Source organism: Callorhinus ursinus, unplaced genomic scaffold, assembly GCF_003265705.2.
Source record: "Callorhinus ursinus isolate GAN/ISIS: 27379988/994484 unplaced genomic scaffold, GSC_fseal_2.0 scaffold13, whole genome shotgun sequence".
Taxonomy (NCBI): Eukaryota; Metazoa; Chordata; class Mammalia; order Carnivora; family Otariidae; genus Callorhinus; species Callorhinus ursinus.
The window spans coordinates 14924099-14950061 of record NW_027397075.1 but is presented as its reverse complement, the minus strand read 5'-3'; the positions used below and the strand labels follow the sequence as shown (position 1 = coordinate 14950061).

General features: G+C 56.6%; 1 protein-coding gene and 1 long non-coding RNA gene across 2 annotated transcripts; both read right to left on the bottom strand.

Annotated features, from left to right (window-relative positions):
- Positions 1-11238: 11238 nt before the first annotated feature.
- LOC112828461 (mastin-like) lies at positions 11239-13096 on the bottom strand. Its single transcript, XM_025877519.1, is given in 5 exon segments — positions 11239-11409; positions 11533-11690; positions 12302-12576; positions 12721-12924; positions 13032-13096. Coding segments are annotated over 5 exon segments (873 nt in total).
- A 4593-nt stretch (positions 13097-17689) lies between these two features.
- Positions 17690-20522, bottom strand: LOC141374052 (uncharacterized). The gene is made up of 3 exons (XR_012380597.1): positions 20353-20522; positions 19571-19664; positions 17690-17932 (listed from the first exon to the last, which is right to left on the bottom strand). It is a non-coding gene; the product is annotated as an uncharacterized lncRNA (long non-coding RNA).
- Positions 20523-25963: the final 5441 nt, after the last annotated feature.

Below are 25963 nucleotides of genomic sequence, written 5' to 3'. Positions count from 1 at the left end.
CCTCGCAGAGGTGCTTCCAGGAGGACCGGTAGTAATCGTAGATTCTCAGACTGACCTATCAGGGCCACTTCCCCTGAGGGGCACTGTGGCCCCCCGAGATACCCACCAACTCCCTCTCAGGGACAGATGCTGTGGAACAACGTGCAGGGGTCAGGGACTCAGCTGTGCCACCCTGCAGAGCCCAGGAGGTTTCTGGGCCATTCCCACCTAGGTCAGAGGGCCAACTGGCCTGAGGGCAGGGCTGGGGTCCCAGGGTGGGTGGGCACAGTGCAGGGCTAGGACTCACCTGGGATCTTGGCGGGCACGGAGCCCCACAGGCAGGAGAGGGTCAGAAGCATCAGCCACAGCATCTGCAGGGAAGAGGCGAGGGCAGGTGTCAGGAGACCAGGCAGGGCAAGAACCCAGTGTCTGGAAGCCAGCCTCAGGGGTCTGACCATCAGTCGGCTTCCTCACCATGGATGGACACACAGCCTTCCTCCCTGGGCCTCCCTGGGAGTCTTTTTATCTTTCTTTCCAAGTAAGTGGGTGGGGTCTGGTCAGACTTTCCTGCCCCCAGGCTGGGGACATGGTGCCAAGCTCGGCCCAATCTCTAGCCCCGTCCATCCCCCAGCTGGGCCCAGAGCAGTTCCCGGGAGAGACACAACGGACCAGCTGCATGGCCCGTCCAGACCTGCATATCTCAGCTGGGGCAACTGTGTGAGTCTGGAGACATTTTTGGGTGCCAGACTGTGGGGTCCTTCCAGCATGGAGGCCGGGGACACCGCTAAACGCCCTCCATTGCACAGGGCAGCCCACAACAGAAAGTCATCTGGCCCTCATGTCCAGTGCCCAGGTTGAAATGGCCCTGGTCCAGGCGTGGCCATTCTGGTGGCAGGCAGACCTTGGCCTCCAGAGGAACCCATTCTCCATGAGGGGAGGCCTGGCGCTTGGCTCCCATTGGCAGGTGCAGAAACCCCAGCCCATCCCAGCAGCCCAGAGCCTGGGCCTGTTCACCCACCAGAGCAGAGTTCCCACCTGGGTGCCGGGATTCCCTTCATACTGTGTACCAAGCGTTGGCTGCATGCAGGGAGAGAGTCCACCATCCAGTGGGATCTCAGACAGCTGGGAACTGTGTCTCCCAAAGACAGCCAGGCCTCAGCGCCCCTGCCTGCCCTGTCACATCTGGGGGCTGAGGGGCCCAGGGAGGGAGGCGAGCCCGTCTCTCTAGAACAAGAGTCTTACTTTCCATCGGGATTGTAATGTGAGTGTGGGCACGAGCATGAGTGTGTGACCTGTGTGCGAGCTTGTGTCAGAGTGTGTGCGCGTGCACGTGTGCGTGTGCATGAGTTAACGTGCAAGCATGAGGGTGCGAGCATGTGTGCGAGCTTGTGTCCGTGCGCGTGCAGGGGTGAGTGTGCCAGCAGGAGCGGCTCTCCCTGCGCAGCCCTGGCTGCGGATCCAGCAGATCCTCAGGGGGACACAGGATCCCTTGAGGGAGGAGGCCGGCGGGGAGGCTGGCCCCGATGCCCACAGAGCCCCAGCCCTGCCCCCTTCCTGCTCGAGAGGAGACTCAGGAGAACAAGGAGCCTGGAGCTTAGTCCTTGGCGACCCCTCGGGCCAGAGACACGGGAGAAGGTGGTGCGGAGCGTGCCGTGCATCGGGCCGGGGTGCACAACATGCACTGAGACTCCACACCGGACCTCCCACCCTCACTGGCCTGGAAAGCAGACACCCAGGGTGTCCCGGAAAGGCAAGGACAGCGGCCCATCAGGACAAGGGCCACGCCTGTGCAGAGAGCAGGACTTGGGAACACCGTCCATCGGGAGTGGCCATGGGCTGCCGTCGCTAGATGTGGGACCTGCACTGTCCTGGGCACCTCGACACCTGGGAAGGCAGGAGGAGCCCCGGACCCAGGTGACCTCAAGGTCTGGGGAGCCTGAGCCAGTCCTGTCCTTCTGGGATGGGAGTGGCCTGCATCCCCCTTTTATCTTTACCCGGTGTCCACCTGGAGTCAGGTGTAAGGTCTGGGTAAATGGGGTATTTCTGCCAGGACAAGGCCAGGGAGGTTGGCCCCTTGGTGTCCCACAGGACGTACAACTGAAGGAGAAAGATCGATAAACCCTAGAGGAAAGAGCAGGGTGGTGGGCTGAATAGTGTCCACTTCCTGACCCTGGGCACCTGTGAACATGACCTGATTTGGAAACAGGGTCTTTGCAGATGTAAGTGAGTTGAGGATCTTGAGATGAGGTTGTCTTGGATTTAGGGTGGACCCTACATCCAGTGATGGGCATCCTTAAAAGACAAAGAAGAGGGGATTCGAGACGAGGAGACGCAGGAGAGGAACCTGGCCCCCAGGGGGCCTGCAGGGGCAGCCACCCCGCCCCACCGGCATTTCCCCGGACGTGGAGGGGCATCTGGGGGTTGAGCCCCACGCTGACCTGCAGCCCAGGAAGCTGGCACAGGTGTGGAGAAGCAGGGGCAAAGACGTCAGTAACTCTAATTGTTGTGGTCAAATAAAGTATCCATTGCAAGCAGGTGCGCTCCCAGCGGAATGGAATTTCCGGTCGAAAAGGACCCTGGAACTTGGCGGGAGGCAGGAAGCAGTGGGCAAGGTAAGGTCCCCCGCGTCTCTTGCTGGGAGGGGGCTGCGGGCTAACAGAGGATGACCGTGCGTGTGCGTCTTCCTTGTGGGCAGGTTCCCCTGGGTGCCTGTGATGGGGTGGCCACCACCTCTCGAACCTCTCCCTCCTGGACCCAACACCAGAGCACCGAAGGGCAGAGAGTGTGGGCTGGGCGGTGGCGGCAGCAAATGAGAGTTCAAACAACTCTGATAGGACAGAAGCAGGTGGTGGAGGGACTGGCAGGCAGAGGGCCCCTCCGAACCACGGAAGCCGGTGACAAGCAAAGCATTTACATGAGGAACATTATTTTATTTTATTTATTTGAGAGAGAGAGAGAGAGAGAGAGAGAGACCCGTGTGCACAGGAGCTGGGGGAGGGGCAGAGGGAGAAGCAGGCTCCCCGCCGAGCAGGGAGCCCGATGCGGGTCTCGATCCCAGGACCCTGGGATCATGACCTGAGCCGAAGGCAGACGCTTCATCGATGGAGCCCCCAGGCGCCCCTCCACAAGGAACTTTATAACTTTTTAAGGGGAATTGTTTGTCGTAAGCCTGGTGCTCAGTGAACTCAGCCTCACAGGCCACAGTGCTTGGTTCTGTGCGTACGGATGTGAGGAACAGGCACAGCCGTGGACACAGAAAACGGATCTGAGGTTGTCAGGGGCCGGGAGGGGAAACGGGAGAGCCTGCTCTGCGCACGGGCTTCTGCAGGGACAGGAAGAGACGCGACCACCCGCTGCCCCGGGAGCTGGATCTGGACCACGGGAGCCTCCTCACGCCCTCCCCTGTCCTTGGAATGTGGGTTCCACTGGCCTGTTCACTCCCAGAGGCTGCACCCGGGACACAGCCCTGAGGTAGTGACGTGGCGCTGAGAACACCCGCATGGGGACAGAGCCCAGGGAAGACCTCTCTCGACACCACCTTTTAGGCTCTGGCAGGCAGGTGCAGGGATGTAAGTTCCTTTTGCTTAGGAACCTTGCCGCCTACCCACCTGGAGGGGCCCACCTCTTGCTTCAGTCTCCGCCTGCCCTCTGCATGTGCGGCCAGTTTCAGATGACACCTGCAAGGCTCCCGAGGGGCCTGTCCCACACACGGAGGAGGGCCTCGGGGTCCCTCTGAGCTTGGCGGGCCCTTTGCTGTGGGCCCTGGTAAGATTCCTCGTTATCGAATCTACAAAGCCTCCCCCTCCCCCCGGCCCAGTTGTGCTAAGAGTTTTATCACAAACGGTGGTTGAATTTATCAACCAAAAGAATCAAATGCATTTCCCTTATCTGTTGAAATGACTACCAGGTTGTTATCTATCTCTCCTCTGTTCATGTGGCCAGTTGTACCAGAAGAGTTTTCTGGTGATAAACCATCCTGATTTAGACCCTCTTTGGTTTTACTGTAATGTTTTAAAGACATTATTGGCATCGGATTGCTCGTGTTTTATGTTGGATCTTGAATCCATGTTTATCATTGAACGTGGAATGAAAATGTCCTTTATTCCGTGTGCCCAGGGCTGTTCTCCGGGTTACACGAATCCCACAGAACTCTCCAGGGATCCCTCCTGTTCCTTCCATTGCCTGGGAGGGTTCGAGTGAAGTGGGGATTGTCTGGTCCTGGAAGGCTGAGTGTTACTGTCCCGGGAAACCAAGCGGGACTGCTGTGTTAACTTGTAATTCACGTCTGGGGCAATTGTCAGTGGCCCACACGCAGTTCTTCAGTGCGCACGTCTGTCCAGGTGTTCCTCCTCCTGAGTCGTCCTCGCATGTGCCTGCCTCCACATTGTCCATGGTCTCTGATAGCAAATTCAGGGAATCACAGCTGGTCCAGCCTGTGTTCACCCCTTCCTGTTCCTGATGTTTGTGCACCTGCTTTCCTGCCCATTCTACCTCCCTGGAGCTCTGCCTCCCACTTAGGGCCAAGGAACTGACATTTGGCTTTGCAGCCCAGTCCAGCTCCCTTCCCCAAGCCTACCCTGGAGCCAGGGGAAGCAGCCAGAAGTTTCTCCTGGGAAAACTGAATAACCTCAGGGGAAAACCAACCCACAAACAAAACAAGACATTGCGGGGTATCCTACAGGGCAGGGGCTTTCTCAGGATGACCATCGGGCAGGCGCTGGTGGGAGCGCAGGCACCCACCAGGCAAGTGTGTGGACCTAGTAGAGCCCCACCAGGGCAGGGCGGCCAGGGCAGGCAACCAGGACAGAGGGCCTGGGTCTCCAGGGGGAGGGAGAGTGGAGAGCGTGCAGAGCAGGCAGGAAGGAGACGCGATCAGAGGACCCAAACGCAGCTGAGCTGCGGGAAGCGATGGTCACAGTGGAGCCCAGGACAGGCCTGGGTCACTTAATTCACTCTTTGTTAAGTTGTGTGTACACGGCCCCATCAGCAGACAGTGGTCCAGGCTGGGAGGGGGGGCAGGAGTGCTCAGGTCTTCAGCACAGCCACTGAATCTACCTTGGGGGTGCCACTTATATGCCACATCCTATACTCATTATTTCCCTAAAAGGTGGTTTCCTGTTAGACTGGAAGACTGAGGAAGGCAGAGGTCATGTTCTATTCATATCTGTATCTTCCATAAACAGCCCAGGGTCTGCCACATAGCATTTCAGGATGGATGGATGCGTGAACGGATGAATGGATGGGTGGATGAGTAAGGGTGGATGGATGGATGTGTGGATGAGTGGATGGATGTGCAGATGGATGAGTAGATGAATGGATGGATGGATGAGTGGATGGGTGGATGAGTGGATGGATGGATGGGTGGATGGATGGATGGGTGGGTGGATGGGTGGATGGATGGATGAGCGGATGGATGGATGAGCGGATGGATGGATGGATGGGTGGGTGGATGGATGGATGGATGGATGGATGAGCGGATGGATGGATGAGCGGATGGGTGGATGAGTGGATGGATGGATGAGTGGATGGATGGATGGGTGAATGGATGGATGGGTGGGTGGATGGATGGATGGGTGGATGAGCAGATGGATGGATGAGCGGATGGGTGGATGAGTGGATGGATGGATGGGTGGGTGGATGAATGGATGGATGGATGGGTGGGTAGATGAATGGATGGATGGGTGGATGGGTGGGTGGATGTGTGGATGGATGGTTGCAATTTTGAGATGAGGCCTTCTAATGGAGGGTGGGCTGCAAGCAGGGGCCCAAGAGTGGAATAGTCGCTGAGAATATCCCCCTCCCTCTTGCCACCACTTCCATCCTTCTATCGCCACCACCACCCCCAGTCAGTCCCTGGCCTGGAGCAACACTTCCTCCAACCCAACTCTCACAGCAGATGGACCCCCATCGGGAAGCCCCAGGGTCACTGGACCACTCCCAGCCACACCCACACCTAAGAAATCACTGGGCACTTTCTGTCTTGCTTTGCTAACAGTTTAATGAAACAGAACTGAGACGTGGTCCCAGACCCCACTGTTCCTAACCACGCCCTCACTCAAAGCAGCTTCCATTTCTCTTCTTCCCAGTGTAAGGGAGGCAGGAGCAGTGTCCACCAGGGTGGATGGGACTGAGGACCCTGTGCGGTGGAGGAGCAGGGAAGAGTTGGGTGTTGGAAAGAGTTGAGAGCAGAGAGACCGGAGCAGGAAAGGAGCCGCATTCTAGGGAGCTGGGCGGGCTCTTCCCCACCTCCATCTCTGGATTATGTTGGCTACAGTCAACTTTCTGAACTGTGAACAGAATTGCCCAGTGGAACTTTCCAGGATGATGGACTGTGTCTCTGTACCTACTGTCCAGTGCATGTCGCTTATGAGCCTGAGGACATGAGTTCTCACTTAATTCACTCTTAATTAAGTTGTGTGTACATGGCCCCATGTGGCGGGTGGCTCCCAGGGCCCCACATCAGCAGACAGTGGTCCAGGCTGGGGGGCAGGAGTGAACCACCACTTTCCTAGAGAAGGACACGTCCTGGTGCTGGGCACAGGACCACCTCTCACCTTTTCTTGGTGTCTGGCCCCAGGGGAAACTGAGTTTGATGGTGCAGATAGGAGACCTGAGGTAATGAAGTCACAGACTGTCAAAACCAGGGGAAGGAGTGCTGGGAGAGGACATCTGTCTCATCCTTGGGGTTTGGGGGAGAAGGCTGAGCCTCTGGAGGAGCCTAGAAAGTGACCTCCTGGAAACAGTCCCACCCGGGGCAGGGCAGTAACCACAGGGTCTCCCCGGCTCAGCCACCCAGCTCTGCCAACAGATGCAGCCCCTGAAGCTTTCAGAGCCTTGGAACCCCAACCAGAAAGCTCCCCCCACCACGGTCAAGGACACACAGAAATCCCAGAGGCTGCTTTGCACACAGTTTAATAGGACAGCAGTAGCGGGTAGGAGGCAAGGTCTCTGGCACTTCTTACCCAACCTGCCCGCTGTCAGGGAGACACCAGCCTCCGAGCCCCTCCTCGGCCTCCTGCAGGCGGTGGGCCGGGGACGGTGGCGCTGCAGGAGGGGAGGGTGAGTGTGGGCTGCTCTGGGGGCTCGTGCCCCTCCAGCCAGACCCAGGTCACGCCAGCCTGGGCCACACCTCTCAGACTCACACATCATACCATAGCTTTGATGGAAAAAGGGAGTCATGGCCAATTCAGTGTCATGTGTCTGAAAGCTAGACCATGACAGTAAGGGCCAGGCTTGAATAAACAGGAGAAAAGCCATCTGGAAAAAATAGCCACAGCAAAGAGCCTGCTGTGTCAGACTGACCGTCGCGGGGTCAGTTTTCCGAGGGCATTGCTACTTGAGTAATAGGAAGCAGCGCTGCAACATTCTGGCAGTCAGGAGAATGGGGCTACGCCAGGGGAAGGGCCCCTCAAAGCCAGACCCCATGAAAGAGCTGGGACTGTCTTTGGGGGACCTTTGGGGTCTGCAGCCATGCAGCTCCCTGGCATCTGATAATCACCACACAGGGCCATGTGGGAGGAGGGGTCGCACCCTCCCACACATCCTGCAGGTCCTGGTTTGTGGGGGTTGCCCCACAGCCAGCAACACCAGCTCTGGAGCCAGGAGACGGGGTGGGGAGGGAGCCTCTACCAGGACTACACCCGGGTGACAACCTACTCGTCCTGGATCCACCAGCACATCCCCTTGGAGCCTTGATGGGCCTGTGTGGGCCTGAGCCCGTGCCTCAGTTTCCCCATCTTAACCGCCGTGGGCACACAGCCTGGGTAAATAGGGACAGGCAAGGGAAGCCAGGGGATCTGTTCTCCCCGAGCAGTTTTTACTGGGAAAACACAGGCATAAAGCCCCTCCCCCAAGACTGAGTCCTGAGCAACTGACTTCCCCAACTGCAAACAGAATGCCCACTTGCTCTTGGGATGTTGTCCAAGTTTAAACAAGAGCGTTTTCAGATGCGTCCCAGTGCCCAGTTGGGGGCAGGCGGCCCGTGGTCCTGTGGTACATCTGTGACCCGGTCATGTCCCCCCACCCTCCCTCCCACAACTGAGGCCGTCGGCCATGTGGTCCCCATGCGCCCCACCCACGAGCTCTTCCTTGTCCACCCTTCAGGTTCCCCACACTTATCATGGACCCCAAAGATGCCCCAGCCGGTCACCCAGCACTTCATTCCGGGGCTGAGCACCAGTGAATTGGGAGCAAGGGTGACAGGGCTCATGAGCCCGGAGAGCGTCACGGGGTTCTCCAGTCTCAGGAGGGCGATGTCTGCTCCCCCCATGGCGGACAGGCTCAGGTTAAACTTGGGGTGGCGGATGATCTCGGCCACCCTTTGCAGCTGGTCGTGGTCATAGAGTCTCAGCTGCCTGACCTGGACCCTGTATTTCTGTGGCTCCAGCACATCCCTGGGCGAGACAGGCCCAGGAGCTTCTTGAGGAGGCTGAGTGGGGGCAGGGACCTGGTCCCCCCAAACCCCAGCAGCAAGACTGTCTCTAGGGGCTCAGAGCCTGAAGGCTCCCCCTGACAGCTTCAGAGCTGCGTGAACCCTGGTTCTCTGCACCCGGCCCAGGACGCTGTCCTCTCACGTTGCGTTGCCCCCCGGCTTGCTCCCTCCTACCCGCCGCCCCCAAGGGGGCAGCCATGTGAATCTAATGGTCCAGCACAGTGGGCAATGGGCAGCACCCACTGGGGGTGGACGAGGGAGCCCCCACATTTATGCTGCCACTGGGCACGCTCTTTGTTGAAGACCCACAGGCTGACCTGCCACGGCCACTTCCCAGCAGGGACATTGTGCTCCCCCACAATGCCCACAGCTCAGTCCCCAGGCAAGGATCTGGGAAAGCACAGTGAGCCCTCAGGGACCCAGATGCCCCTGCCTGGAGCTCAGCACAGCCTCCCACCTTGTCTCTCCCACGGGCCATCCTCATGTGGAGGCCAGCACCCTGTCCCACCCCAGGTCAGTGCAGGCTCACGATCACCAATGGGTTTCAGGACAGCAGGGTTATTGCTCGGGGCTAGGACTCACCTGGGGTCATGGGCAGAGGCCCCCAGGCAGGGGAGGGTCAGGAACATCAGCCACAGCCTCTGCGTGGGGGAGAGGGGAGGTCTGGAGTCGGGAGACCAGGGCCAGGATCCCCGGGTCTGGGAGCAGAGAGGGCAGGGGTCTGAGCGGGGTCCTTATCACTCCAGGTCCTCTGCTGTCTGCCCCTTTGTCCTCCCCGCCCAGGAAGTAGGTGGGGTGAGAGCTGGGGGTCTCCGGGGCAGGGTTTCCCTGCATGAGCGGTCGGTGCATCAGCATTTGCAGAGAACACGTTGTGGCTGACCAGGGATGGGTGCTGGGAACACAGTGGACAAAGTAGACAAATGCCCGTCCTGGGGTGAATCACGCACCTCCAGGGCGGTGAGTGCAGTGAAGGCAGGAGGTGCCCACGATCAGGAAAGGCCTGTCCTAGGAGCGTCGTCAGAGTGCAGGCCCGAAGGATAAGGGCTGAGCCGGGTTCCCCAGCCCCAGGTCCTGGGTCCACACCTCCCCTCTGGACCCACCTGGGAAGGAGGGCAGCCCCCGTGGGACCACCAACTCCCCCAGGCAGACCCACAAGAGTTCTGGGAACCGGGCCTGTGCCGGCGAGGACTGGGGTGCAGGGACCTCAGTGGGGACCCAGTGTGGCCCCCACAGAGCCCTCCTCCCTCCTCCCGGGACTGGACACCCCCTCGGCCAGTGTGGGGAGAAGGCTTCCCAGTCTGAGCGCTGGGATCTGGCTGAGGTTTTTGAGGTGAGGATGCTGTGTCTGTGGAAGGGTGGTCACAACCCCAGGTGGGTCCCTGCTCGGTACTGAAGCCTGCAAGGTGAGGGACGAGAGGGCAGGAGGGTGCTCTCGGGTGCCAGGAGCTGTCCCCCCATGCTGTCCCTGCAGTACCCGCAAGGCTGCCACTGACCCCTACCAACCCCCACAGCCGACCCCCCCCCCCCTCTGCCCTTAGCAGCCGGGCTCCCAGCACCCTGCTCCCTGCCCCCGCCTGGGCTCAGCCGGCTCATGTGGCCACGCCCACACCGGGGAGATGGGAAGGCGGCCCCGCGTGGATCCCTAAGGGGTTTCCCAACCTCGAGGGGGAGCTGGACCATGGGCCCCCGCCTGGTGGCTAAGCCCAGGTCTCCTGCTGCAGACCTGGGGGCTGTCTCTTTTCAGGCCCCCACATCCCCAGTGCAGGGAGGGGTGCCCAGGAGGCCCCAACACGTTTGTGGACACAGAGGTCTCGGCGGCTTCTCTAGGTCCTTGTGTCCTGTTTATTGGCCACGAATGAATCAGGAACATGAAAGCTGTGGGCTCTTTTAAAATTCTTTCCATTTAATGTTTGTTGCTTTTTTTTTTTAAGGTGGCGGGGAGTTGGGGGGTTGGCGGGAAGGAGCCAAACTGAGATTTCTGGGAGCTGAGCAGTCCAGGGCAGGGCGGGGAGCAGCCTGTTGGCCCTGATAAGGGACTTCGCGCTGGAGGTCTGGTCGTTCTAGACCAGGACGGAGAGCTGTGTGGGGTGAAGGACCAGCTGTCACATCACTGCCGCAGCCAGAAAATGCAGAGGTGCCTGAGAGGACCACTATTTTCCCAGTGAAGTTGTCCTCGAGGGGGGTGCCACCCCCACAGGAGGACCTTAGGGGGCCAAGGCTTACAGGACATGTTTTCAGAATGAACCAGGGACATTTTGACTCGTCACATGGGACTTTTAACATCCAGAAAAGGAGCCGGTGAAAGGGAGGGAATGGTATGTGGCACCAGCCGGCCACACTGTCCAGGAGCGGAGGAGACTCTGCAGAACAGTGGGAAGAGGACCCCATGGGCGCCCCCCAGACCCCATGCCTCAGCCGTGGCTTAAGTGCGGCCGGAGAGAAGCAGACAGGAAGGAGGAGAGGAGGGAGGGGAGTCTGGGGCTGAGAACGGCACCCCATCCCAGCTGACGTGCTTTCGGGGAGAGAAGCACGGAAACCTGCCCCCGGAACCCTTCCCTCTCCTCTCTGCCTGGCCTGGAGATGCCAGCACCAGGGAACCCAACAGGCGGGCCTGGCTGGCCGACTCCCTGAGCCCCAGATGCATGACAGTCAAGCATGGATGTGCAGGCTTGGAAGGTTTTCCCACCACGTTTAATAAGAATCCAATTCCAGCAGGATTCCTGGGCTTTCCCCACTCTGTACTTCTCACTGGGGGCCTCGTCCCTGCTTCCCTGCGCCCCGTAGGGAAAACAGGGTGCTGAGACAAGAGAATGGGGCACCCGTCCCTTCTAGGGTCTGAGGAACAGAGGGACATGCCGGCAGATCCAGGACACGTAGCTCGTGACGCGGGTGTACACCCCAGGGAAGTTGCGGTGACCACAACCTTGGCCCCAGCTCATGATCCCCACCTGGATCCAGGTGCAATTCCAGCGGCACACCAGGGGGCCCCCAGAGTCCATCTGTGGCAAGAGAAGGCCCTCAGTGAGAGCTTCCCTCGTCCCCATGGCTAAGGGAGAGGCAGGTCCCAACCTCCTGGGCTAGAAGGGGACAGAGGAAGTGGCCAGGGCCTCGTAGGGCCTCACCTGGCAGGAGCCCCGGCCCTTGCTCCCAGCACACAGCATGTCGCCCTTGATGACCTGATCGGTGCTGTCCAAGGAGTTCTGATAGCGGTGATTACACTCCCTGTTCCCCACGATACGAACCTCCACCTCCTGCAGGTGGTAGGGCGGGGACAGCAGCACTGTGGGCAGCAGGAGGAGCTGCATGAGAACCGGGGCTCCTCTTCCCACCACACAGATACTCCTTCCAATCTGTGCTGGGCCTTCCCCTGCCCGTCAGGGCACCCCCCAACTGCTGGGCTGGGGTCCAGCACCAGACCTGGTACTGTTTCCCCATGGCCACCATGCTCAGGATCAGCCACATGGCACCTAAAGGTCCAGGTGCCCATCCAGCTCCAGGACATGCGACCCCCTCACCAGAGCCCAGGCTCCCGTGCCCGTGTCCACAGCAGAACCCACAGGGCCCCCAGGAAAATTCTGCCTCAACAGCAGAGGAGCTGGGACCTTGGTGGGTCATCCAAACTAAGGAGCCTAGATTTCTTCCCCCATGACGCGAGGGCCCCCGTCTGCCCTCCGACCTTGGTGGCCAGAGTCCACGTGGGATCTGGCGGGGAAACTTGCCTGCCCAGAGCAAGTTCTCAGTTCCTGAGATGTGTCCCAGAAACTTCCCATCCAAAACCCTGGCATCACACCCCACCCACCCTGGGATCCCAGAAGGTGCATGCGGTGGGTCACTTTCCATAAAGGCCCAGCCCCCCAGTCCCTCATCCTTCCTAGTCTCCCTAATACCTACAGTTGTCCGCGATGTCACCCCAGCCGGTTACCCAGCACATCTTCCTCCAGGGGATCCTCAGGGAGGCTGCCGGGAGGGAGACCAGGTTCACATCCTCAGAGAGCGTCAAGGGGTCCTCCAGTCTCAGCAGTGCGATGTCCGCGCCTCCCTCGGCAGACAGGCTCATGTTGAACTTGGGGTGGCGGATGATCTCGGCCACCCTTTGCAGCTGGTCGTGGTCATAGAGTCTCAGCTGCCCGACCCGGATCCTGAAGGCACAAGCCTCCAGGTCGTCCCTGGGGGAGAGGGGAGCCGGGGCTTCTCAGGGCAGGCTCGGGGGCACTCAGAGCTGGGGAGGGCCCCGGAAGCCTGCCCCCGCAGAAGGGCCCCGTGCATGCACACACATACCCAGCCATGGGGATGGGGATGGCATGACTCACGGCTCAACTCAGTGGGCAGCAGTCAGCACCCACTGGGGGTGGATGAGGGAGCCCCCACAGATGTGCTGCCACAGACCATGATCCATACTGTAGAACCTCAGGCTGACCTGCCACGGATACCTCCTGGCTGAGACAGCATAGCCCCCCACGATGCCCACCAGCTCAGAAACAAATTGAGGGGCCATCAGGGGCCCAGACAATGACCTTCCCAGAGCTGAGGAAGGGACAAGGGAAGCTTTTCCCTAAGGGACAGTCCCCACTCCCCCTGGTTGAGTCCCAGGAGCCCAGAGCACGTTGGAGGGGATCAGGACTCACCGGGGGTCACAGGCACAGAGTCCCCCAGCCAGGGGTGGGTCAGAAACAGCAGCCACAGCATCTGTGAGGGCCTGGGGGCAGAGAGCTCAGACCCCAGCACCAGCTTTCTCCACGGCAGTTCCTTCCCGGGCCGCCCCTCCAGGGCGCCCATTTATCCTAATAACACAGGAAGTGGCCAGGGCAGGCCAGCCTTCTCGGGGGGGACACACTGCGGCCCAACAGGCCTTCTCCTTCCGTGGGGCCGGTGGTCACAGCCTTGCTGTCCTCTGCCAGGCAGGCCGGGCTGGACCCTGGGCAGGCAAAGGAGGAGACCTCCCGGGGCCACACTTTGGGAGTGGGTCCCATCACAAAGGACACGGTCATGAACTTGATGTCTGCAGAGAGTGAGGAATTTGGTGAAAAGGGGCCTGACCCGGCTGCTATCTCAGGGAAGGGACTTTAAGGCTGAGGCAGAGATTAAGTTGAAGCCATTCTGCCTTCGGGCTTGGGGCTATTCCACTGGCCCACGGTCCTGCTCTCTGGGCCCCAGTCACTCGTGGCGGTGGGGGTGTTCTGAGCAGACTGGCACACTCCACGCCCTGTTTCCCACCAGACATCTTGGGACTGGGATGGACAGAATTCCTGGAACCCCTTCAATGGGAATTGTTCCGCTCTGTCTGGGATTCACGGACGGTGCCCCAGCCGGCCCTGAACTTCCTACCGAGTTGTACTTTATCTTTCTTTTTTTTTTTTTAAGATTTTTTTTATTTATTTATTTGAGAGAGAGAATGAGCGAGAGAGAGAGAGAGCACATGAGAGAGGGGAGGGTCAGAGGGAAAAGCAGACTCCGTGCGGAGCAGGGAGCCCGATGTGGGACTCGATCCCGGGACTCCAGGATCATGACCTGAGCCAAAGGCAGTCGCTTAACCAACTGAGCCACCCAGGCGCCCCTGTACTCTATCTTTCTTGCATGGAGAGTGTCTTGGCCTCCCGTGCTCACCCAAGAAAGGGGAAATGAGGGGGGTGTCCAGGGCCTGGGGTCCTCAGGCTGCCAGGAAACTTGTCTGAGACCCCCTGGGAGACCCATTCTCCGCTGGCCTCAGCCACCCCCTGAGGCCCCCACTGTGCCGCGAGAAGAGATTAGGTGATGGGGCAGTGACCCCAGGCCCCCAGCCCAGCCCAGGTTGCACTGCAACTGAGCCAGGGAGCCCCCTGCCCCAGGGAGGACAGGGAGATACCGGGAGGCCCACAGGGCCCAGAAGAAAGGATGAGAACCCCAGTCCCAGCCTCAGGGCAGGAGACAGGAGCTCCGTTCTTTTCTGCTCATGCTGGTTTTAGACAAGCAGGGCCAAGGTGCGCAGCCTGGTGTGGGGCACTGGGGAGCCCCAGGGCAGGGCAGGGAGGGTACTGGGGTGATGGGCCTACTCCTGTCCTGTCAGGCCCTAGATCTCCGCTCCCTTTAGCAGGGCCCCCCCAGAACAGGGCAGGAGGCACTGGAAAGGGCCTTGGGCCTCGTGCCAGCAGATGCCCGGGGTGGGGAGGTGGGGGACCTGCCACGGGTGCAGCTGGATGCAAAGCCTAGAAATGCAAAAAGGGTCTTCCCTCAGAATGAAGGCATCTTTTGAGGAGACCCTGCCTGCCTGGGTAGTTCCAGTTTGAGCCCCAGGGGACATATGTAATGATTCAATGTGAGAATATGCAAAAGTGCAGCCATGGAGGAGGCCGTGGTTCTGGTCATGGGTGGTCACCCCTGGCACGCTCCTGTCCTCTCCAAAAGGCTGAGGGAGGCCAGGGGCCATGCATGGGTCAGCAGGCAAGCACAGGGACGCACGCTTGCACACATGTGCATGCCGTTCTGCGTGTCGTTCGAGGTGAACAACAATCACTTAGAACAGAGCAAACCTCCCTTTAAGAGCCACATTTTAAGTATAACCTCAGGAACAGGATTGCAAAACTTTGTCACCCTTTGAAACAGTTTAGATAAAACTCTTAAAGGAAAATGTTGCAAGAGAGATATTCAGCCAAAGAAATCAAGTATCCTGATAAAGATTACTGTTATCTTTTTTTTGAAAGATAGTATCAAAGACAAAGAGAAGAATGATCCACCACAACCCAGGATCAACAGTCCAAATGATATCGACCAGGTGACAGAATTGGGAAAGTCAGACTAGGAGACAGAAGGCGCAGACTCGGTCTTGCCTTCCTGTGGACACCTGTTCTAGAGACAGGCAAGAAAGGGAGAAAAAGAAACAGGGATAGCTGAACAATATAAAATAATAAATTAAGGTGGTAGGAATCAGTCTGAGTATATTGGCGATTGTAATACACACAGAGCGAGCGAACTTAGTGGTAAAAACAGCGGTATCGAAGGTGACCCTAAAACACATCCAGATACACGCTGCTTACAAGACAGAAGCAAAAGTTTAAAGGAAAAGGGTAGAAAAAGGTATCGCAGGCAAATGCTAGGCAAAACATAGCATGATTCATTAAAAAGTGTTTTTGATAAGTTGCATTTTATCAAAATTAAAAACACGCTCATCAAAAAAACACTCAAAGGAAACAGAAGAGCAGGGAAGTTGCAGGCGGGGAAAAAACATTTGCAGAAGATAAAATACTGGGCGCCTGGGTGGCTCAGTTGGTTAAGTGACTGCCTTTGGCTCAGGTCATGATCCTGGAGTCCTGGGATCGAGTCCCACATTGGGCTCCCTGCTCGGCGGGGGGTCTGCTTCTCCCTCTGACCCTCTTCCCATTCGTGCTCTCTCTCTCTCATTCTCTCTCTCTCAAATAAATAAAATCTTAAAAAAAAAGAAGATAAAATACTTGTACCCAGAACATATAAGGAATTGTCCAAATTCCATAATGAGAAAACAAAAGTCCAAGTAAAGAAACCCTGAAAAGATTTAAACACTTCACAGAAGGAGCCACGTGAATGGCAAACAGTCATGTGAAAAAGTACTCGACGTCATTCGTCATTAGGAAAATGCAAATTAAGACAAATGCACACCTATGAGAACAGTATTTCAAAAAACTGATAAAGCCAAAGGCCGGTGAGGACGAAGTTAAACCGGGACGTACCATGAGTGAGGGAGATGAAAGTTTGCATTCATAGAGAAACCTGGATGCAAACATGTAAGATTGGCTTTATGCAAGATCATCTAAAACCTGCAATAGCACAAACATCCTCCAACAGGGAAATTCATGTAAAAACAACAAAAACCCCTTCAAATTAGAAAAAAACAAAACACAGGTAAACAATCAGCGCATCCACGCAATGGAAGGAACAGAGTGAGTCAGGGCAGTTGTGATATGAGTAAGCCTCGAATGCATGATGTTAAGTGAGGAGCCCAGACTGCAAATGCTGTGTGGTCCCATGTACATGACATTCTGGAAAAGGTAAAATTATAGGGCAGAAAACGCATCGTCAGCTGCCAGAGGCCAGGGGGACAAAGGGCTCGACAACGAAGTGGCACAAGGGAAGTCTGGAGTGAGGTGATTATTCTCCGACTGTGTGCATTTGTCAGAACTCATAGATCTGCACAGTAAAATGGCTAAATTTTACTGATGTAGATTATACCTCTGTAAACCTGACCCGACAGAGGGAGCATGGAGATAACAATTGTGGAAATCATCATGAAAAATAGGACCATTTAAAAAATCTTATTTAAAAAACAAAAAATAACACCAGGCATGGATATTTTAAAGATGGGTCCTATCAAAATTTTAAGCCATTTATCAGCCCAGTTTTAAACAAGATCTTCCCCCCCAAAGGAGGGAAAGTGTGAAACCCACACACTTTCTCCTAAGAAGGCACTGACACTGACCTCACCACCAGACCACTCATTATAAGAAAGGAAAATATAGGGGCGCCTGCGGGGCTCCATCGGTTAAGCCTCCAACTCTTGATCTCAGCTCAGGTCTCGATCTCAGGGTCGTGAGTTGCAGACCTGCGTTGAGCTCCATGCTGGGCATGGAGCCTACTTAAAAAAAAAAAAAAAAAAAGGAAAATACATCAAGTTCCAGAAATTAACAGTTCACACCCACCCCGGTCTACAAGGGATGGTGCCCTATAACCCAACGGGGTGCATCGCAAAACTCCAGTTTGGTTTATCATTAGAAAATCCATAAATGCGGGCGCCTGGGTGGCTCAGATGGTTAAGAATCTGCCTTCGGCTCAGGTCATGATCCCAGAGTCCTGGGATCGAGTCCCGCATCGGGCTCCCTGCTCAGCGGGAGCCTGCTTCTCCCTCTGCTTCTCTCTCTCCCTCTCCCTCTGTCTCTCATGAATAAATAAATAAAAAAAAAATCTTTAAAAAAAAAAAAGAAAATCCATAAATGCAAGTCACCCAGGGACAGACTCAGAAATCTCATGATCATCTCAATAAGCAATTCAACACTGATTCATTATGAAAAAGAATAAATCTCTTAGTAAAGAGTATGAGAAGGAATTTCCTTTACATTAGTAAAGCACGTCGATAAAAAAAAAAAAGAGCCTAGGGAAGGTGTCGCCCCAAATGGATAATGATTCAAAGTATCTTCTATAAGTGTCTTCACTTTTATTTAATATTGCATTGAAGTTGTAGCTAGTGTAACAAAAGACGTAAAAGAAAAAAAGTCTGTTGCATTTTTTTAAAAGATTTTATTTTTTAACAGAGAGAGAGACAGCGAGAGAGGGAACACAAGCAGGGAGAGTGGGAGAGGGAGAAGCAGGCTTCCCGCCGAGCAGGAAGCCTGATGTGGGACTCGATCCCAGGACTCCAGGATCATGACCTGAGCCAAAGGCAGACGCTTAACGACTGAGTCACCCAGGCGCCCAGTCTGTTGCATTTTTATGTACCACCAGCAAACCCCTGGCAATTCTATTGAGAAGATGCCATTTTCTTATCTGTAGGAGTCATCTGTTCAAAGGGCTGCAAGAATTCTAAAAAGGAATTATAAAAATTATAAGGATATTTTTTCTAATTTTTTTATCATGGTAAAATACACATAAAATAATATATATCTTAGGGCTGCCTGGGTGGCTCAGATGGTTAAGCGTCGGACTCTTGATTTCGGCTCAGGTTGTGATCTCAGGGTCCTGGGATCGAGCCCCAAGTGCGGTGCCAAGCTCAGTCAGTGGTCTGCTTGGGATTCTCCCTCTGCCCCTCCCCCTGCCCTCTCTCTCAAATAAATAAATATTTAAAATATATATATTAAACATTTTAAGCTTACGGTTCAGCGGCATTAGATCTATTCCTAATGTACAACCATCACCACCATCCACCTCCAGAACTTTTTCATCTCACAAATTGAAGCTCTGTATTAAACAGCTCCCCCCACCCGGTGCCTGCCCCCCCATCTACTCTCCGTGTCTGTGGATTTGATGACTCCAGGGACCTCAGAGAAGTGGGATTGTGCAGCATCTGTCCCTTTATGTCTACGTCTGGTTCATTTCATGTTGAAATTAGAATAGTCACATCCTCCAGGCTCATCATGTTGGAGCAGGTGTCAGAACCCCTGTTCTCCAAGTTCAATCACTGTCCCCTATGCGGACAGACCACGTTGTGTGTACCATTCACCTGGCAGTGGGCACTCGCTTGCTCCCACCTTTCAGCACCTGTGAACACACTGCTATGAATGTGGGGGAGCTCCTAGGACAGACTTTTGAGGAGACCTAAACTGATGGAGAGAGATTCCGTGCACAGAAGGACAGTATGTCATGGAGACGTTAATAGTTCTAGATTCAATGTGATTCCGATGTAAATCCTAAGGGGGCCTTTTCATTGATGTTGATGAGATTTCTTAGAAGTAATACAGAATGCTACGGGCCACCAATAACATGGGCAGTTCTGAGGAAGAACAGGAGGGAGGGGTGCCCTCACTACAAACCAGGACTTACCGTGACGACCTGTCAGATTAATTCTAGGTGGTGTCCCCAGTGGGCTAAGCATCACAGGGATCACTAGCTGGATTCTAAGTTGGCACCACGGCACGGTGATGCTGAGCACATCGTGTTATCCCTCCGAGCACCCGTTTCCCCCACCAGAAGCTTGACAGATCTCCTGAGTTTCTCCCCGTCCTGGGACCAGTGCTCATTATCAGTCTTCCAGTCAATCAAAAAACATTTACTGAGCCCAGCACTGTGCCAGTCACAGGACCATGAGAACACAACGAATAAAAGGGACAGAGGGTCTGCCCTAGTCTGGGTTGGAGAATAAGATCATTGGAAATAGTGCTAAACACAGTGAAGAAACAAAGCAGGGAACAAATGGGGCATGGGTAAATTAGGCTCCGTCTCAGGGAAGGCATCGCTGAAGGGTTGGCATCTGGCAGGTACCTGGAAGATTGTAAAGAACCCCATTCTTGATTCCCAGAGTGGGGAGCCCCTGCTTCCCCATCTCCCTTCTCTCCTCCTATTTGTGGTCACCAGTTGTCCTTAAGACAAAAGGACACCCTTGGGGACAGGAGGCTTGCACCTGGGGGTGAGGACATCTGTCTTCCCTCTGAGGACCTGAGGTGGCCGTGGGATGCCCGATGAAAGGTGGAGAGAAGCCGGCCTCGGGGAGATTCTCACGCTTACCGGGCCAGAGAGAAAGTGCACCTGCTTCGGAAGTGGGCGTATCAGAACAGCTGGACAGCGGTCTCCACAGACGTTCTGGAATGTTTTCCTCTGCCTAGGATGCATTCGAAGTGCCCCAGGTAGACGTGGGACCCCCGAAAATGCTGAGATTGGGTTTTCCACCAACAAGTAGTTCCGTTTCATATGACGTGTGAAACAGTTGTGTGACATGCACAGCTCACCCAAGAGAAGCTAAGTGGATGTTCACAGACTCCCCCATACCAAGACCCCCCTCATCTTAAGATGAGAGATCCCCAGACCCGGTGCTGGGTCCCCTCGCAGAGGCCACCTGGATGCCCTCCCACCTTGCCCCAGACACGGTTTGGGCTCATCAGACACCAGGCAGCCATGAGCTTTGCCCCGCCTGAGCCCGTCCCCACTGCATCACGGCCACCAAGGAGCCACACAGCCTCAGGGAAGATGCCGTGAGGCCAGTGCAGCCGAGACCCGAGGAGAGAACCCAGTGTCCAGCTCAGGACAGAGAGCGGCCGGTCCTTCTCCCCGTGGGGCTCTCAGCACCGCCCCTGGCCCGAAGGTGGGGAGTCTGGGGTCAGTCAGAGACCAGCCCAGGAACCGCAGGGACGGGGCAGACACCCCTAGCCCCTCCCTCTCTCCCCCCACACCCTCAGCAGCCTGGCTGGGCTCGCTGTTTCCAGGTACCAGGGTCATCCCCCCCGCCCCCCGGTTGAATGCCCATAAGTGACCAGCAAGACGTGCTCCTTTGTCCAGGGGCCAGGACTCACGCTTGAAGTCTCCTTTGCTCTGGTCAGCGCTGCTCAGTCCACAGGGTCTGGGGATTCCATTGAAGACCCGGGGACATTGGGTTTTAACTAAGAAAAGGACACAACACCCAAGGAGTTGGGGATGGGGGGCTGAGGAGGCCGTTAGCACCCTGGGCTGGGTTAGGGTTAGGTTCCTGCCTCTCCGGCCTCAGACACACAGGAAGTGTGGGGTGGGGGTTTGGCAGAGACGTGGGCACCCAGACCCCAGTGGCTCCTATGAGCTCACAAACCCCATTTGTTAGTTTTCAGGAATTTGGCAGTGTAACTGTTAAACACAGCCGTTAATAAAATTAATCATATCAATTGCTCATTTAAAACATGAGGGGCACCTGGCTGGCTCAGTCGGTGGAGCACGGGACGCTTGATCTCGGGGTCGTGAGTGCGAGCTCCACGTTGGGTGTAGAGATGACTTAAATATAAAATCTTAAAACAGACAAACATGATATTGGGAACGGGGACGGACATCTGGAAGTCACAGACAAACCTCACAGCTGAATCAAACGACAAAGGGAAGATCAGGGCAAAGGACGTCAGGAATGAGTTCTGGGGAAGAAAACGTGTGTTTGTTTAATGAATGTAGCCTCTCGTCCTTTTATTTATTTGTTTTTTATTTCTCTACTGAGATTTCTTAGGTTTTCATTAACTGTGTGTTTTTCTTTGCGTCGTGGAGCAGTTTGAACAGCTACCTTATAGGTCTCGGCGGGTCCAGCATCTGTAGTCTCAGGCCCGCCTCCACCAGCTCTTACCCCTGAGACCAGGGACACCAGCCTGGCCATGTTCCAGACCCAGGTGTGCCAGCTGCAGCCTACCCTGACTCACAGCTGAAGCAGAAGCCTCGTGCCCCACAGGAAGGGAGGTGCTCGAGGCCGGGCCAGCCAGGACAAGCGAAAAACCTCAGAGCCAGCCTCAGGGGGAACTGGCCGCCACCCCCCCCACAACCCTAAGGTTCTTCCAATTAGCCAGCCCTGCCCCCTCCCTGGGAGGAGCACTTGGCTGCCTTTGGGTGGGCCCCGGAGGAAAGGCAAGTCACGTGACATCCCGGAAGGTGGCTCCAGGGGTCCTGGCCCACGGTCCGCCTCCAATGGGGGCTCTGCTGTGAGTGCAGACCCGCTCCCCGAGCAGGTGCTGACAGTGGGATGGCCGAGTCAGCAAGCCAGATCCAGGGAGGCCGGCGCAGACCGCCACGAGGGCTGTGCAGGTTGGGGTGGGGGACCAGCCTCAGGGCACCTCAGGGCAGCCTCAGGTCTCTGGGGGGGTCTCAGGTGCTTCAGGCCACGTCCACCGGTGGACCCCACAATCTAATGGGGTCTTTGCCTGTCATTCCAAGACGTCCCCAGGGGCCTTCAGGGTCGGGAAGGTCTCACTCTGTGGCTTGTCTGGGGATTGCTCAGCGAGGCAGGGACTGCAGGGCACAGACCAGGGACCTCGGACATCACCGAGGCCACAGAGTGCCCACTCTCTGGGGAGGGGGGTCGCACCTCCACACTCTCCTCCCCTCCAGCCCCAACCTGGGGCCCTGAAGATTCCCACCACATGGTGCCCTCCTCCTGCCCTGAGCCTCGGGCGCCTTGTCCCTGGGGGCAGTTCCGTCCCCTGGACAGATGGTGGGGAAGGGAGACAGTGGCCTCAGTTCTCACAAGTGGGCCTCGCCATCCCCTGGAGCTGACTCTCCAGAATCCAGAGCTTGTGGATGCTACCGGGTGGGGCGGGCTGGTCAGGCGAGATCCGTGGGCACCTCCAGGTCCCAGATGGGACTGGCCTTCCCCAGCCGGAGTCCTCAGCCTCAGGGGGAGAGAAATCCAACAGCTAAAGGGACTCTCCACTGGGGAGGACCCATCCCGGGTGGGCCTCCGGGATGGAGGAGACCCTCCATCGCTCTCCTATAGTCTGCGCCGTTGCCCACGTCCACCATGCTCAGGATCGGCCACACGGCACCTAAAGGTCCGAGGGCCCATCCAGCTCCAGGACGCACGACCCCCTCGCCAGAGTCCGGGCTCCCATGCGCATGTCCACAGCAGAACCCACAGGGCCCCCGGGAAAATTCTGCCTCAGCAACAGAGGAGCTGGGACCTTGGTGGGCCACCCAAACTAAGGAGCCTGGGATTTCTTCCCCCATGACACGAGGGCCCCCGTCTGCCCTCCGACCTTGGTGGCCAGAGTCCAGGTGGGATCCGGCGGGGAAACTTGCCTGCCCAGAGCAAGTTCCCAGTTCCTGAGGTGTGTTCCAGAAACTTCCCATCCAAAACCCTGGCATCACATCCCACCCACCCCGGGATCCCAGAAGGTGCATGCGGTGAGCCACTTTCCATAAAGGCCCAGCCCCCCAGCCCCTCATCCTTCCTAGTCTCCCTAATACCCACAGATGTCTGCGATGTCACCCCTCACCAACATTGCCCCAGACGCCAGCGCCTGTCTCCTGAGGGGCCTCAGGCAAGAGCGTGTCACCCAGGATGAGGGCTGCCCTTCCCCAGGGGGACTGGGCGACATTTCCCCAGGGGGCCGTCCCACCTTCACTCCCCCTAGTGCGCCCCGCGAGCCCCTGCTGAGCCAGCCTCGCCTGAACTTGGCACACTTGGGCTTTTGATTTTTGCCAATCTGCTGTCTAGATAATAGGATCTCAGTGTGACTTTAATTTGCTTTTCCTTCCAGGTACTTTTTTTTTTTTACTTGAGAAAAGGATGAAACTCCTATTGAAAGTTATAGTTGCTGTTCATCTAGGAAGACGGGGGAGGGGTGTCTGCAAGCTGGCTGTGCCCCATCCAGACGGTTCTGCCAGGCGTCTCTCTGGTCTCTTCATGGGAGGGTCTGGACCCCCAACAAGCCCGAAGTGCCACCTTCTAAACAGGATGCTGTGCTGTCATCATCAGCCTGGAACTTTACATGTGAAAAGCACCGCCGAGGGCCACGGGGCCGGCCGGGCGCCTGTGTGGTGGGCAACGTCGCAGGAAGGGTAGTGTGGTGGCGGACACATGTCATTACACGCTTGTCAGAGCCCCCAGGATGCACAGCACAAGGAGCCGCCCTAACGCCCGGGGGGTGTAGCTGGTAAGATTCTATCATCGTCCACCGACCGTAACAAGAGTAGCGCAGGAATGACTGGTGTTCAAAGTAAGGACAGCCGTGTGCACGGGAACCCGACTTTCCATGCCCAGTATTTCTAGGAACCTAACAATGCTCCAAAAAATAAAAGCTATTCTAATTTTTTAAAAATCTATTAGAAAAAGAAGAAGGTCTGAGGTGGGCTCCAGGCACAAGGAAGAGCTGCAGAGGGAAGGCGGGAACTCCGTGGGACCGAACTGGAGGCCGGGAGGCAGGGGCAGCTAGGAGTCCTCAGGGGGAGGAGGTGGTGGGAGCAGTCCTCTGTCTCCACCTTCAGCCCCCAGCGCCCATGCGAGACAGTGCTGGCGACCCCAGGTCGGCCTGCCCGGCCTCACCTTCCCTGGGAGGTGGGAAGGAGGCCCAAGGACAGTCTGGCATCCGTGAGGACACCTGGCACGTCCCAGGGACACATCCACGGGCCGTGACTAATGCCGCAGGTGTGGAGAGACCGGGGCAGAGGGAGGAACTGGGGCCCCCGATGCCCTGAGCACACAGGATGTGGTGCAAAACTGCAGGAGAGGGGGCAGGTCTCTCGCCGGACCCTCACCTGTCCCACCCCCTACTGTGTGCCACCCTCCGTCACACCCGTCCGTGTAGCGCCCCTCTGCGGGGGCCTGGGGCAGTGGCACCCTGGGCCAGCTCTAGTTGAAGCAGAAAGAGATTTCACAAAAGCATGTCAGTTGGTGGTGCAGAGCCTCCCCCTGTGGGGACAGGTGCACATGGGCTCCCAGCTCCCTTTCCCAGAGCGGTGGTTGGAATGGTGTTCTCTCCAAATCATGTCCACCCAGAACCCCAAAATGTGACCTTCTTCAAAAAACAGGGGCCTTTGCAGGTGTCACTAAGTCAAGGTCAGACTGGAGGACGGTGGGCCCCAGCTGCAACGATGGTGTCCCGGGAAGAGTAGGAGACATAGAGGCATGGGTGGACGGATGCGTCCACGGGCGGGGCGGCAGCTGGGAGAAGCGTGGAAAAGATTCTCCCTCAGAGCTGCTCGAAAGAACCAACCTTGGTTTCAGACTTCTGGCCTCCAGGACCGTGAGAAAGTACATTCTGTTCTTCCAAACCACCCCGTTTGTGGTACTTGGTTAGGGCAGCCCCAGGAAAGTAGCGCTGGAACCTAACGGTGGGGACAGCCCCGGAGTAAAAGGATGTGTCCCACAGAGGCTGGGACGGCTCCTGGTGACACAGGACAGCCGAGGCCAGGCACTGAGGGGGGATGGCTCTCAGGGACAGAAGAGGGGGTGGGCAGAAGCCGGAGGCGCCCCCTGTTTCCTGTGCCACAGGGAGCGGGTAGAGTGTGAGGTCTTGCGTGACTGTAGTGACTATACGTTTGTCCAAAAATTCTCACGTTGTCCACTTAAAATTGGTGAATGTGATTGAATTAAACCTCAGTAAAGCTGCCCTTTCTTTAAAAGGAGAGAAACCACAAAGTGACTGGAAACCAGGAGGCATGGCCCTCGGAAGCTGCGCTACATTATATCAGCTGAAAATGACAGAAATGGATCGATTTCCCATGTTGTTGGCATGCTGGGCACATCGATGTAATCTCTGCCCCAGCCCCCACAGTGTTCCATGTCCCCGATGTGTGACTGCATCTAGGGCCCACCGGATAACCCAGACTCAGTTCCTCTCAAGACCCTTCATCATGTAGTTTGCTGCATGATGTCATTCCCACCGCTTCCAAAGATTCGGATCCAGACATGTCTCTATGGGGCCACCATTCAAACTGCTCCAGTGTGGTGGGACCAAGCATGTTCACCTGATCTGGAAAACAATACAGCATGCCTGGTGAAGTGAGGGGGACCTGTGCTCTAGCCTGACATTGCCTCCTGGGCTGCAGACAGCCCAGAGAAGATTCCTGTGTGGAGGATAAGACCCTGGATCATCAGAGCAGGGGAGCACGCTAGAGAAGAGGGAGCAACAAAGCAGGTGTTCACTCAGCCACGTAGCTAGACCCCAAAGGCATCATGTTCAATGAAAGGAGGAATCCCCAGAACAGGAATTTCCAACCGGAGCTCTGCTTGGAGGGAACTCGATCCAAGAGGAGGACTCAGAGCAAACACCTCGGGCAGGGCAGGCAGGTGGGGATGTGGGAAGGGAGGCGGGGAGGTGGGGGGACAGGTGCAGAGGACATCCTGCCCCAGCGCCTACTGCACAGATTTCCACCAGAGGCACAGCTAAGGAAGGTGGGGATATCTGGGCGCATCTAACACTACTCAGGAATATAAAGTCCAACACCGGGGCGCCTGGGTGGCTCAGTGGGTTCAACATCTGCCTTCGGCTCAGGTCATGATCCCAGGGTCCTGGGATCGAGCCCCGCATCGGGCTCCCTGCTCAGTGGGGAGCCTGCTTCTCTCCGTCCTCCCCCTCTTTGTGCGTTCCCTCTCTGTCTCTTAAATAAATAAATAAAATCTTTAAACAAATAAAGTCCAACACTTAAAGCCCAGCACAAGGAGCCTCTGGGCCCTGATTC